This window comes from Cyclospora cayetanensis, unplaced genomic scaffold (assembly GCF_002999335.1).
Source record: "Cyclospora cayetanensis isolate NF1_C8 unplaced genomic scaffold, CcayRef3 CcayRef3_contig_45, whole genome shotgun sequence".
NCBI lineage: Eukaryota > Apicomplexa > Conoidasida > Eucoccidiorida > Eimeriidae > Cyclospora > Cyclospora cayetanensis.
This window is the reverse complement of record NW_020312425.1, coordinates 165182-177474: the sequence shown is the minus strand read 5'-3', so window position 1 is coordinate 177474 and position 12293 is coordinate 165182. Positions and strand designations below refer to the sequence as shown.

The following is a 12293-nucleotide window of genomic DNA, read 5'->3' as shown; positions in this document are numbered from 1 at the left end:
GTAAAGATGGATGTATGAATATGCATATCAATTATTTAACTCTTTACCAGTTCTTAGCTAAGCATAACTAGTGCAGTAGAATGTGTAAGTGCAGCTTTGCCCATGAGGTAGTAGAAAGTGCTACGTGTGGGCAGCAGTGTGCGTACGGAAAGGAGAGCTAGCTCTAAAGTAGTTGCATGGCTACAGAAAGTGCAGCGACAGGGTGCTTGGTTTAGCTTCAGTAGAGAAATAAGCGACAGTGTGGTTTCCAGGTATTAGGGGCTTCCACTGACGGCTAGAAAGAGAGATCGTCTGGTCTCGTGTTTCCTATGACGCATTTTCGGGATGTCACCCTTCTTAGCGACGGGTTTCGTTCAAGAAGTTGAATGCTAAGGTCGATTTCTGCCTGCGTCATATCGCTATGCGAATTCAGCTCGGAGGCCACCGAGTGAAAACATTTTGATCCGAGGACGATCACGTAATGCCTCCCCTGGATAGTTGCAACCACGCGGATGAAATTAGAATCAAATAGCGAAATGCTATGTGATTTGGAACCATCATGTGAGCGGACTCTGCCGGTGTTTACGTTTCGCGCAGACACCATTGCGCAGTAGCTTTAGCGGTCTGGATTCGGGCACAGCCGACAGTGTGCTACAGGGGGTCATTTATCGCTTCCTGATTACTGCTCACTTGTGAGTGTATACTAATTTTAAAGAAAAGTTTAATAAATCGATGATCTCCACCTCTGTGCACTGTACCGTCCATTTGGCTTAATCCCTCAGGCTGTGGCGTTGTGGGACCTCCCAGCGGTTCACGACTGATGTTTAATGCTTTGCAGCAGATTTCTTTTCATTGCTTCTTTGCTGCAAAAATGAAAAGGATAGGATTCTTTCTACGACTCCTTGCTGCCTCCTTGGCACTCGGCTCATGGGAGCTTTTACCCACCGCCGGACAGTGGGCCCCCAAAGACGGGAGAAATTCCATTCCCTCTCTCTCTGGAGACTTTATTTCCAGCCTTTTCCAGTCCTTTACCAATGGCAAAAGTGGGGAAGGCGGGTTCCAGGAGATACTGCAGAAGCTGGCAGCGGGCGTTGACCCTGAAATTCCTGCCGATTTCGCCGAAGGGCCGATAGAAGGGCTGTTTGAAAACCTCCCTGACATGAAGGAGTTTATGAAAAATGCGAAGGGGAAGGGCGGAGCGTCTGCCCCTCTGAAAACTCCAGCTCTCCAGAGTCTTGTGGAAAAGTTCATGAGCGACAGTGGAGTGGACGGGGGCCTGTTGGATCGCTTCAAGGACTTGCAGCAGTTGACAGAGGGCCCCCTGGACTTGAAAAAATTGGTTTCCACCTTCAGGAGCCTCTCCAAAACACTCAAGGCTCATGGTACCGACATGAATGCTCTATTGGAGGAAGTCCTAGGAGGGGCCTATGCGCAAGTTCCCCCCGTTGCACCCCCGGAGGAAATGAAGCGCTTGGAGAGCAGCACGTCGGCACAGGTCCTAAAGGACTCCTTAAGGGCAGATATAGTGCGACCACAGTCTGTTTCCTTGAAGACCATTCGCAGTTCAATTGGAACCTTCACCGAGGAACTGCCGGGTGTCCCTACGGGCCCTCATTGTGTTGCTCTGGTACTCTCAGGGGGCATTGCCAGGGCCCCCCTACAGGCTGGAGCGATCTTGGGACTTGCTGAGCAATATGCAGCTAGGGAAAAGGCTTTGAAGTGGGATGTGGTGGCTGGCGTCAACAAGGGGGCTTTGTCTGCAATCACCAGTCTAAGCTTTCGTCCGGGTAGGTTGCCTTTGCTGATCATAGGCAAGTCTGAATCAAAGGTTCCTGAACATGGCGGCAGATATGTGAGCACATTGACAAATTTGTCTGCATGTCAACTCACACCTGTTCACCGTTGAATCGGGGGAGGTACAGCTCCGTCTGCACGACGGAACTGAACAGGAGAGTTTCTTGTGAGTGACGAATGTTGTGTCTGTTCTCAGGGCAGAATGGGGAGATCGATTGGGCTCGATTTTTATGGAGCATCTGGCACCGCTTGAACCTAGAGAGCTTTATGCGATGCCCCCGCGGCCTCAACGACCTTCTGAATCTCCCCCGTATCGTTGAATGGCTCGCAGATGCGGAGGCCTCTTTGTCCTCCAAAGGGGCTGACCCCGCGAACCTGCCGACTCCCCATGATTGCGACTTACAGGCAGCCGCAGACACAATACTGGAGATCTTCAACGAGATGCCAGAGCCAGCTGACAGCACTGCGGATGTTGGTAACAAAGGGCGGGTAGCTGTCGTTACGGCCGCGAGGATTGGGGGGGGAACTGCGGCGTGGGAGTTCACAGATATAGGTAGCGAGCAGTCCTGCGTCGCAGCTCCTGATCCCCCGCTTTCTGTCTACACGTCCTGTCAAAGAGAAAATCTCGCGGCAGCAGGGGCACCTACTGTCTCTTCGACGCCGAAAACAGAGAGGGGCCTCACGCTGAGAGCTCTTCTGGCCACCAACGCCACTCCAGGGATCGCCACACCCGTGCGGTTATGGCCTCAAGGCGCACATCGGGAGGCCTACATGGACGGGCGAGTGATGGCGAATTTGAGTGTAGGGGAGGCAGTTAGGGCTTGCCAGAAGAAGCTGCGAAGGGAAGCTCTCGCGGAGGAGGATGTACGCAAGGGTCGCGGCGTCTTCATAGATATCGTAGGGACAGTCCCTTTAAGCCAACCTGAGGTAGAGTCTCAGCTGCAGGATATAGCAGAAAAGCTGCGGCTGACAAAATCGTCCAAACGACACAGTTTAAACAAGCTGCCAGCCTCCCGGCTGATCAAGCAGATCAAAAAGAGCTTCCCCCTAGCCACCGTCCGACACGTCCTCTTTCCAGAGAAGCACTTCGAGCTCATGAGTGACTATGGGGACTTTAGAGGATCGCACGCGTTGCTGCAACATGGCCGGATCATGGGCTGGAGGGCAACAACACTGGACGACGTAGAGTAGCGAAGAGAGACGCACCAAGCGTCAGGAGGGGAAGCCTCCATTAAAAGGGGCATGACTTGAGGGAGGGAGGAAGTCCACACACAGCAGGGCCTCAAGCGGCTGCCTCTCCACTTGGCCCTGCGGACTCCTAAACGTCTTTATAGGCAGGGCAGTCAGTTTTACCCCCTGCGATGTGAGCGAGGCTTGAGGTGTGCTTTGCCGTAGGGGCAAAGAGTATGCACTTCAAACTCAACCCTTGTGGCTCCCGGTTGTTTCCAGGGCTAACAACACGCGCGAGTGGGTTTCTTCCGCGCGTACAGCTTCTGGCGGACTTCTGCACATGCGTGCGCACTTCTTTGCAAAATTTTTTTGGCAGCGAGACGGCGTGGTGGGGGGGTTAATACAGCGCATCCCAGCAAGCTTATTCCTAGGGGTCTTGGCTTGAAGGCTTAGAGAGTGCTAATCAAGTTTCAAGACGGATGCACATGGCAAGCGTATACACGTTGCGTCAGACGCACACAATGCGCTCACTAGATCTGTCTGCTAGCGGGCTGGTTATGAAAAAAACGCCGCTGGTCGAAGCGGGCCGTTGCATTCTCCCTGCCTCTACTTGGCCTCATCTCTGCGTGTGAGCTATCTGCATTGGGCGCAAGCTTCCTCCTGCCTCGTGGTTTGTTTTAAGGGCAGCAGGGAACATAAAAATGAAGTGTCAAGTTCAGGAAAAAAGGCTGACAGCAGGGGCAATGGAGGCCACAAAGAGGCTGCAGCCGCAGGGGGCCCTCGGACCTCGTCTGATGCAGCGCAGGGAGAGAGATGCCTGTATTTCCCACGTGTCAGGGGTGTGAAGGATGCAGGATGCGCTGGCCTTAGGCGGAGGATGATGCAGCAGAAAGACGGAGAGATGGTGGCAGGGGAGCACTAGGAGAGGTTCTAGCCGCGTACGCCAGAGAGAAGGAAGAGCAAACAAGCCCCCGTCACAAGAGGAGGAAGGCGCCTTGCAGCATGCGAGGCTGCATCTTGAAGAGGAAATAAGCCTCTAACGAAATAACACATCGCTCCACGGTTCAAATGGGAGAGCTCAGAGAAGAACAACACTCGGCCTCCGCCTGCTGCAGTGCTGCCCATCCGCTGGCGGCTTCCTTCTCTTCCCCCTCAGAGGGGAGGGCTTCGCTGAACTCGTTGGACACCTCCCCAATGGCGTTTATGAGTTGGGGGTCCTTAGTAACCGCGGAGAGGGCTGCTGCTGTTGCTGCTGTTGCTGTTGCTGCATCTGTTACTAGAGCGGCTGCATCTGTGTCACCGCAGCGTTTTTCGTTCGCATCTTGTGAAGGCTGCCCTGCAGGCTGCTGTTTTTCTTCCACTCCGGGCAGCCAAGCCGCACAGTCTTGCAAGTTTGGGGGTGGACAGGGGGGGGCCCCTGCGGCTTCGCGCGCCTTACACTCACTGATCCACGCTCTGATGTGACCAAGCACGTGCTGCAGCAGGCCTGGCTGCTCCTTCTGAGCTTCGACGTCGGCAGCAATGCTTCGGAGAATGGTTTTGAGGGGAAAGTCTGAGGCCCCATGCTGTCGGAGCAGCGGAATGATCTCCTTGTGCTGCAGTTGCGTCAGAGCGGCGCAAAAACGGCGAAACATAAGAAACATCGGCCTCAGACGCGGATGCAGGGGGCCCCTAAGACACTGTGGCGGCGCAGAAAGAAAAAAACACGGCGTGAAGCAGCCCGCCGAAAAAGGCAGCAAGAAGCAGGCCAGAGCGATACACGCGAGCGAAGAAGATGCAGAACCCAGGGAGAAATCCTCGAAGCCACACGCACAGACTGCACCAGAGACGCACCTGCTTGCACGCGAGAAGGATAGACACGATCGTTCTCCAGTCTCTCAGTCTGAGGGCTGCATCGAGACACGCCTGCCGAAGCCACCTTTCATCGCGAGCTGCGCTGCGATCTCCCGCCGCAGTGGTTGCTGCTAGTTGACGCCACACCACATAGAGGCGTTCCAACAAATCCACTGAATCCAGCAACAGATGATACTGCAGCAGCTGCCTGAGGAAGTCTCCTGCGAAGGCGCACATTCCACAAACACTTGCTGCTGCTGCTGCTTTCCAGCAGCGCCTCCTGCAGTACCCTGTAGCGTGCTGCGTTTTTGACCCGCGAAGCTTGCGAGCTTGAATTTTTCTCGAACGCCCCCTCCTGGATTCTACACCGCAAGCAAGTCTCGGAGCGGCTTACCTCTCTTGAAAAAGGCACAGCAGTCGAAGAGGAACGCCTGCAAGACTTTATGCGGAAAGACCTGCAACATCAACAGAGTGCGCGTATACTCGGCAGCAACAGACAAAATGTACGGCAGAGAGCTGCTGCTTCTCCCCTTCCTTAGCGTCAGGCAAGCCCGAGGAGACTGGCGCGCAAGGCTTCCATCCGACACCTCGGTAGGCAACACCCTTGCTTCGTCCGGTGTCTCTGCATCTTCTAGCTGAGGAAACGAGGCGTCGAGCAGCAAGGTGTTCGGAGGCAGGTTGTACTGCTGCGGCGAGAAAGCAGAAATGGTGGAAGAAACACAAAACAGGCCTGGCCCTCGATTCTGCGGCTGCGTGTTGCTGCTGCAGCTGGAGGGGAGAGATGATGTATACAGCAAGCAAGCAAGCGCCGCTTGAGCCTTGTGAAGGCTACGCGCGCGAGAAGGAGGTTTACAGAAAGGGCTGCGCATTTAAAGGCGACATGCCTAAATCTGTACCTGCCGCACAAACGGGTAGAAGACGCTAAACACGACATCTCTCTCCGTAATGACTGTCTGGGAACCGATGGACTGCAGCAGCAATTCGAGGGGTATTGTGGCACGTCCACTCGTTATCCCTGCAGTCGCCGTAATCGCCTCTGCTGCAGAGGGAAAAGAAGCAGACACCCTATGTCCAGCGCGAGCCGCCGAACAAGGGCTGCCCCCCGCAGTAGCAGAGTTGACGGCACCGCATTCTTGGGAGCTCTGCTGCTGGCTGTAAGCCAGGAGAGACAGGGGAACCTGCTCGATGGCACTCCTATACTTGCTGTTGAGCAGAAACAACAGCGGCTGCAGCTCTACGAGCGACGTTTCCAGCCGCAGCGCGTGAAGTGTCAGTCGCAAGACTTCCGCCTTGCAATGCGAACGATTCTGAAGTACTTGGACCGCAGCACACTGCAGCAACGCCACCACAAACACACACACCAGCCAGCCGCAAAGACAGTTCTGCCTCCATAGGGGCCTAAGCAGGAGCCAGCTGCGCCGCCGCATGCCCCGTGAGGGCAGCTACCATCTATACTCGGCTCTGCCCGGGTAGGGGGGAAGGAGAGGAGCGGAGGCGATATATATATATATATACATGTGTGTATATATACATATCCAGACACCCAAAAATGCTTCTAGTGCAGCACGCGGATGCCTGCATAATGGCGTGGATAGCTGCCTAGTGCATCCCCGCGGGGCACATGAATGTCGAAACGTGACGGGGGAAGGGAGGATGGAGGCTGGCTCCTCTGAGCCTTAAGAAAGGGAAGGCACCTACCAGGGACTGCTTCTCCTTCAGAAGTCTATGCATAATGGCATACGTATTGAGCTCCAGCCGGTACACCCCTCCAAACTCTGCATCGATGATGACGTCGGGAGAGACGAACTGGGCGACCTCTAAGCAACAAAGCGCGATAGCACAACTCTGGAGTTGAGCAGCTCCTTTTTCGTTTGCTTGCGAGTACGCAGATTCATCAAAGACTTGGCACTGGTGTGTGTGCACCACAGCCAGCGCTGCACGACTTCACACAACGACGCTTCATCCTTCAAACCACCTCTCTGCACGGGTCCCATAGTCAATGTCACCCTCGCCCTCTGCATGCACGTTTCTTTCGTCCCCTCCCTGTCTTTCGCTCTCTGTCTCTCCGTGCGTCGCTCTCTCTCTCTCTCGCTGTCTAGCTCCCGTCCTGCTCCTCTTTTGCTGTCTACGTGCTTTCCCCAGCCTCTATCTGCCGCTTGATGGCTCCCACTTGTGTGCCACCACGTGACGTTTTCTCAGTATCCTCACTTACCGAGATTCGGAGCCTGGAGCTCGACATCCATGAGGCCGTCGCAAGGCGCAGAAGCCTCCGCCACATTCTCGTTTTGCCCTTCCGCCGCCCCCCCCCTTTTCTCTCCTAAGCCACGGAACGGCGCAGCCGGCTGCATAGACAGCGCCGTTGCTCTCACCAGAGGACCAACAGCCCACACGCCCTTGTTGAGATCCGCTGGCTTAGGAGTGACTGGCTTGCCCTTGATCCGCATTTGCGGGGGGCCCCCCGTGGGGCTTCTGGTGGTCTCGAGGGAGGCCCCCTCGGGCATGCCGTTCGCTGCGTAGAGGGGGGATCGGTGAACGTCAAATAGGAGCACCGAATCCAAAGCCGCGTGATACACGACTATCATATTGTCGAGTGCCAACAGCTGTAGGTCCCCTGCATGCAGCGATGCAAATCGCACTGCGGGCCGTAAAACTCCACGGGAAGCACAGAGAAAAGAAATCCACGGGATGCACAGAGAAGAGAAATCCACGGGATGCACAGAGAAGAGATATCCAAGGGATGCACAGAGAAGAGAAATCCAAGGGAGGCACAGAGAAGAGAAATCCACGGGAGGCACAGAGAAGAGAAATCCACGGGATGCACAGAGAAAAGATATCCACGGGAGGCACAGAGAAGAGAAATCCAAGGGATGCACAGAGAAGACAAATCCACGGGATGCACAGAGAAAAGATATCCACGGGAGGCACAGAGAAGAGATATCCACCTAAGGCGGTGCAAGCCAATCAAAAGAAGTGGCCACATCGATTAAAAAAAATGACTCCCAGTTTCCCTTCTGTGTCGCACCTGGCGCAAGGGCGTCGAGCACTGTGTCGGGTTGGAGAGGACCCGTAATAGCTCTTAGCGAGATCCTCCCCGCATGGCCATCCGCATGCACGCAGTAAGCAGTATCGTACAGAGAGAAGACATACACATCGCGCTGTTGCAGCGCCTGCCAGAGGGGCAAGTTAAGCTCTATCTTTGCCAGTCGCACAAGGCTCTGTGTCATTCCAGGGACGCAGATATACACACACACACAGAAATACACACACACACAGAAATATACACACACAGAAATACACACACACAGAGCATCATCCATGTTCACACGTAGAGATACAGGTAGACTGAGTGCGTGGCTAATAAAACCAGAAGTAGGGGCGACGGGAGCGCTTGGAATTTGATGTTTTGGGTGCTAACCAGAGTCTTGGAGTCGAGTAAGAACGGCTGAAGCGTCCTCTGTCCAACGGCAACAACGAAGACAACCGAGGAGGCGGTTCCTGTACTTGCAAGCGTTGCCGCTGGTGCAGACTGCTGGCTCTGTTGGTGTTGCTGCTGCTGCGCTGCATCGCCACTGACGATAGGGGCGGCTGCAGTCTTAGGCCACGATGGCAGCGCAATCCACGCGAGCAACGACACTTGAGCGACTTTTTTCAGGGCGTGCAGAGTCTTTCCGGCGTGCACGAACTGAAAAGACGAAACAAGATATACCCAGAGCATGCACATATAGACACACACACACACAAAACGGACTGTAGGGACACCCCGCCACGATCCCTCCCTCCTGCGAACGCCACCTGCACGAGGCAAAGGAGAGTCTGTATGCCAAAAGACTCGCCCTGAAGAGCTCGATGTTTTTCTGCGTGATAACGACCAACAAGGTGCTCGCTTCTGAGCTGGCGGTTAGCGGCACGGCTAGCCAAAAAGCCTGTAGGACTCCAGGTAGATCTTCGCAAACTGTGCCTCCCTTTAAAGGGACGAAAGTTGTGAGGGAGTCATCACCGAAGAAGTCGACGATGCCAGCTTCTTGAGTAATGCCGCAGGGAGGCCTGGCTGACGCGGCAGCAGCGTCTGCTGCTGAGTTTGAGGGCTGGGAAGACAGCCGGGGAGCACTCCCCGAGTCTTCCCCCTCCGCGAGAGCCGTGACGTACAGCAGGAAGTTGCCACAAGGGGAGAAGGATATCAGCATGCATTTTGGTTTGGGGAATCTGCAGCAGCCAGGAGCAAGAGGAAACGGAAGAAACGAGGCCAAATGGGGTAAAGAGACGAACGCGCAGGAGAGGGGCAGCTGGTGGAAGGGAAGCATGGGTAGGGGGGCAGAGGAGGGGAGGGCTGAGGGAGAAGCGCGACATGAGGCTGTAGGGAGAGGAGGCAGCGAACATTAGCTAACCGGATTGGATATCCGTCCTTGAGCTTGGGATGCACTTTGGCGCAGTCGAAGGCGTAGAGCACGTTTTCTACTTGGTGCAGTACACGGTTGTGTTGGGGGTCATAGAAGATACTGAGTGTAGCCGCAGGATCGAAGCTGAACAGCTGATGAGACACGTGACACACTGGTTGCTGGGAATAGAAACAGTGCTCGCCCTCTGTTAGGGGGCAAGGGGCACTGTCGGTGTCGCCTAAAGCCTTTGAGGATGTCATGGCCTCTTATGCCGCTGGCCCTTTCTGGGAAGAAGCTGCAGACTGTGCGAATGGAAAGGAGCACTCTGTGAAATGCGATACGCCTGCAGTCGCTCCCTAAACGGCGTGGTGTTTCTGGAGCCCCCCTCCCGCTGCCCCCGAGGCCGTTTCAAGGGGCAGAAACGAAAAGCGTAATAAAAAGCTGTTCGATCCTCGAGGAAGGGGGTGGTTTCTGCGCATTAAGCTGGCCTGGTGGCCGTCGGGTACCACAAGCAGGCAATACTCCCTAGAGCTCCAAGAGATGAGCGTTTCCGTGAATCCCCCCCTTTGACAGCAAACATGAGAGACAGCGAATGAGTTGCGAATGAGCCAAGCTGTATCTGATACCGCTGGTTTCGGTCTCTGTTCATGCGTGTTTGCAGTGCAATTGGGAACCTAGGCGCCGTCATGCGGCATGCCAAGGGAGGATTGCGCCTTTTTGTCTCCTGGGTAGTCGATGTTTCCAACAAAACCTGTGTACCTCTAGAATACAAAAAGAGATAGATGGGAGGTAGAAGTAGGGTCACACACAATACGTGAGCGGCATGTTCCTGTAAACCTGCATGATATGTGTCGTCAGCGACCGCGCCTCGCAGCCTCCCAAACACAAACAAGATATTAAGTAGTCCTTCTTGTATTTATTAAGAGATGATGACTCTTTGATTTGCGAAATAAAATCATAGCATTGGGAATGCAATGCTAGCTGAGTCGTTCACGGGCTCTGTTTCTTTCATGCAACAACGGAATGCGGTGGTCTGGGTAACAGCATCCCTTGTGCATGCACGGCAGTAATAATCCCACGCACGCATAAACAATGGAACCCATAATTTGCAACAGAAATGACTACTTGTCTGTCTAAGCCGTGCTTTCCATTCGGCTAAGCCTGTTAGAGCACTCTACTCGGCACACGCCTGCACCTCCCGAGAGGTTCGGAGCAGCAAGGGGAGTCGGACTTCCCGCTTTAACACGATTCTGCAAAGCATTGCGGCCGACGTTAAAGTTCAGACGGAGAATCTGAGGCTGCAGCAGCACGTGCTCGGGCACTTACGAGCCTGGATCAGGAACTGCAAAGGAGAGAGAAAGAGAGAGAAAGACAGACAGACCACAAGGCCACCCCGAATCCCACCCCCGCCCTTGTTCAGTTGTATCTGCCAGATCATCTCTCTCACACAGTGCCGTTTCCCAATGGAGATCTACATCCCCCCAAGCCGCGCCTTCAAAGCCAGCTCCATCAGCCTTGGCTTAACTCCGGAGCTGCCTGACGATTTGGGCATTCTGGAGGATGCAGCTAAGGAAATCGAGAATGCAATTTCCCATCTCAGTGAGTCCGTAGCACATCATCTAGAGCCATTATTATGCACTCGTAAGAGGCCACTCCTCTCCATAGGAATTTACCCCTGAAAAACACCAGCCTACTGTTTTTCTGCATACATGGCTATAATCTGGCCTGGCGACGCCTGCTTCCCCTTTGCAATGAGCTCTCCTCTGCGGTTCTTGCTCCTCCCCTACGCAGAACGCTCAAACAGGGAAATACAAGAGTTTGACCCCGTAAGCTTAAAGTCTCTCTAGCCGCCCGTGTAGCTGCACTCTTCTTGCACCTCCTTTGCAGTGTGGAACGAGCGAGCAGTGATAAACTAGTGCCTCACGAGGGCCCTCGCAAGAGATTAGATGGATGATCACGGAGATGTCGTATTGGTGTGATGCGCCGCAGAATGGAGAAGACCCTGACCTCGTGGATGCCATAGCAGGAAATGTTGTAGCGCTGGAAAAGAAAGAGGAACGTTTGAAGCATATCAGAGACAGAATGGTGGCTTTGAGCGCCACCAGGACAGAAGCCTGCGTCCACAGCGAATTGCCATCAAAAGAACGTATCGAAGCACCGGCTGTCTCTACTATGAATTCCTCGGAGGGGGCAGCAAGAGCAGACGCACCAGAAAGAGCAGATGCACACCCACCTTCAAAAACAGTACAGACAGCAGAATCCGGATCTTCCACGTGTGACGTGAGCGACTTCATAAACTTTCCTTCATTAATACCACCCTCCCTGTGTATTGGTAACTCCTTCCTGCTACGTTGCGCCTGTGTCTGCACTTTCCGTTTCCAAGCTACTGCTGCTGCACCTGCTGTCTACCACCTTGTTGTGATTCTCAGGGCCCCTCCGCTGTCACTGGACTGTCGCAAGGCATGCGCGCCTTGGATATTCAAAGCACTTCGTCTGATACGTTTGAGGCAGGCATTGACCTATAGCTCCCGAAAGGCGTCATGGGGAAAGTTTGAGCTGCGCTCCTCTCGCGAAGTCTCTTGTGCCCCTGTGACTGGCAGAGCTAGCATGGTGCCCCTTCCTCCAAGGGCTCATAAAGGCGCTTGCATTCGTATAGCTGCTCGTGCACATACCCCCCAACATGTATCTGTACAGAAGGCGTTTGCACGATAAGCAGAATTCACCGCCTTTGCGCGTGCATCTGCACACGCTTGGTGGGGTGCGCACTGTGCAGTTACTAAATGACAGTGGCACACTAGCGACTCTCTACGGTGAGTCCGCCGTAGACATCTTCTGCAGGTGCTTAGCTGCAAGGCTTCTCTACACAAAAGACGCCTCTCGGTAGGGCCCGCAATTTGCTGGGTGTCTCTGCCTCGCTTGCACCATTGCCGATAGAGCACCAGGCGCCCTATTCCCGGTAGGTGTCAGTGCGTTGCAGCAGAGATTCATATCTCAGCTTTGTAGAAAGTGTATCTGCTCTCTGCTCTTTATTAAATACCGTTTCGCACCTCTCGGCGCGCGTTAGTAAAAAAAAGTCTCTTGGGGGCGTGAGGCCGACAGCACGTGGGCGGCAGGCGCAGAACACACGCAACCCCGCGCATG

At 54.4% G+C, this 12293-nt stretch overlaps 3 protein-coding genes across 3 annotated transcripts; 2 read left to right on the top strand and 1 right to left on the bottom strand.

Moving 5' to 3' along the window:
- Positions 1-850: 850 nt before the first annotated feature.
- Positions 851-2964, top strand: LOC34620069. Its single transcript, XM_022733337.2, has 2 exons — positions 851-1766; positions 1970-2964. The coding sequence occupies exons 1-2, from the start codon at positions 851-853 to the stop codon at positions 2962-2964; spliced, it is 1911 nt and encodes a 636-aa protein (XP_022587476.2).
- A 1043-nt stretch (positions 2965-4007) lies between these two features.
- On the bottom strand, positions 4008-9412 carry LOC34620070. The gene is made up of 11 exons (XM_026334583.1): positions 9162-9412; positions 8610-8979; positions 8192-8458; positions 7799-8012; positions 6989-7387; positions 6475-6593; positions 5673-6107; positions 5171-5462; positions 4777-4997; positions 4221-4538; positions 4008-4160 (listed from the first exon to the last, which is right to left on the bottom strand). The coding sequence occupies exons 1-11, from the start codon at positions 9410-9412 to the stop codon at positions 4008-4010; spliced, it is 3039 nt and encodes a 1012-aa protein (XP_026190368.1).
- Positions 9413-10126: 714 nt separating this feature from the next.
- LOC34620071 lies at positions 10127-11677 on the top strand. The gene is made up of 6 exons (XM_022733339.2): positions 10127-10218; positions 10431-10574; positions 10639-10751; positions 10944-10978; positions 11142-11432; positions 11582-11677. Exons 1-6 carry the CDS (start codon positions 10127-10129, stop codon positions 11675-11677), a joined length of 771 nt encoding a protein of 256 aa, XP_022587478.2.
- The last annotated feature ends 616 nt before the right edge of the window (positions 11678-12293 follow it).

Bases quoted from the DNA above. Each gene is read 5' to 3' on its own strand.
- LOC34620069 (XM_022733337.2), top strand. From the start codon at position 851: ATGAAAAGGATAGGATTCTTTCTACGACTCCTTGCTGCCTCCTTGGCA. The intron at 1,767-1,969 runs GTAGGTTGCCTT...GTCTGTTCTCAG, and splicing joins CAGTCTAAGCTTTCGTCCGG to GGCAGAATGGGGAGATCGAT.
- LOC34620070 (XM_026334583.1), bottom strand. From the start codon at position 9,412: ATGACATCCTCAAAGGCTTTAGGCGACACCGACAGTGCCCCTTGCCCC. The intron at 8,459-8,609 runs GCGAGTCTTTTG...TCGTCTTTTCAG, and splicing joins AAAACATCGAGCTCTTCAGG to TTCGTGCACGCCGGAAAGAC. The intron at 6,108-6,474 runs GTAGGTGCCTTC...GCGTTGCTGCAG, and splicing joins TGAAGGAGAAGCAGTCCCTG to TGTGCTGCGGTCCAAGTACT.
- LOC34620071 (XM_022733339.2), top strand. From the start codon at position 10,127: ATGCTAGCTGAGTCGTTCACGGGCTCTGTTTCTTTCATGCAACAACGG. The intron at 10,219-10,430 runs GTAATAATCCCA...CCGACGTTAAAG, and splicing joins TCCCTTGTGCATGCACGGCA to TTCAGACGGAGAATCTGAGG. The intron at 11,433-11,581 runs GTGAGCGACTTC...TGTGATTCTCAG, and splicing joins CCGGATCTTCCACGTGTGAC to GGCCCCTCCGCTGTCACTGG.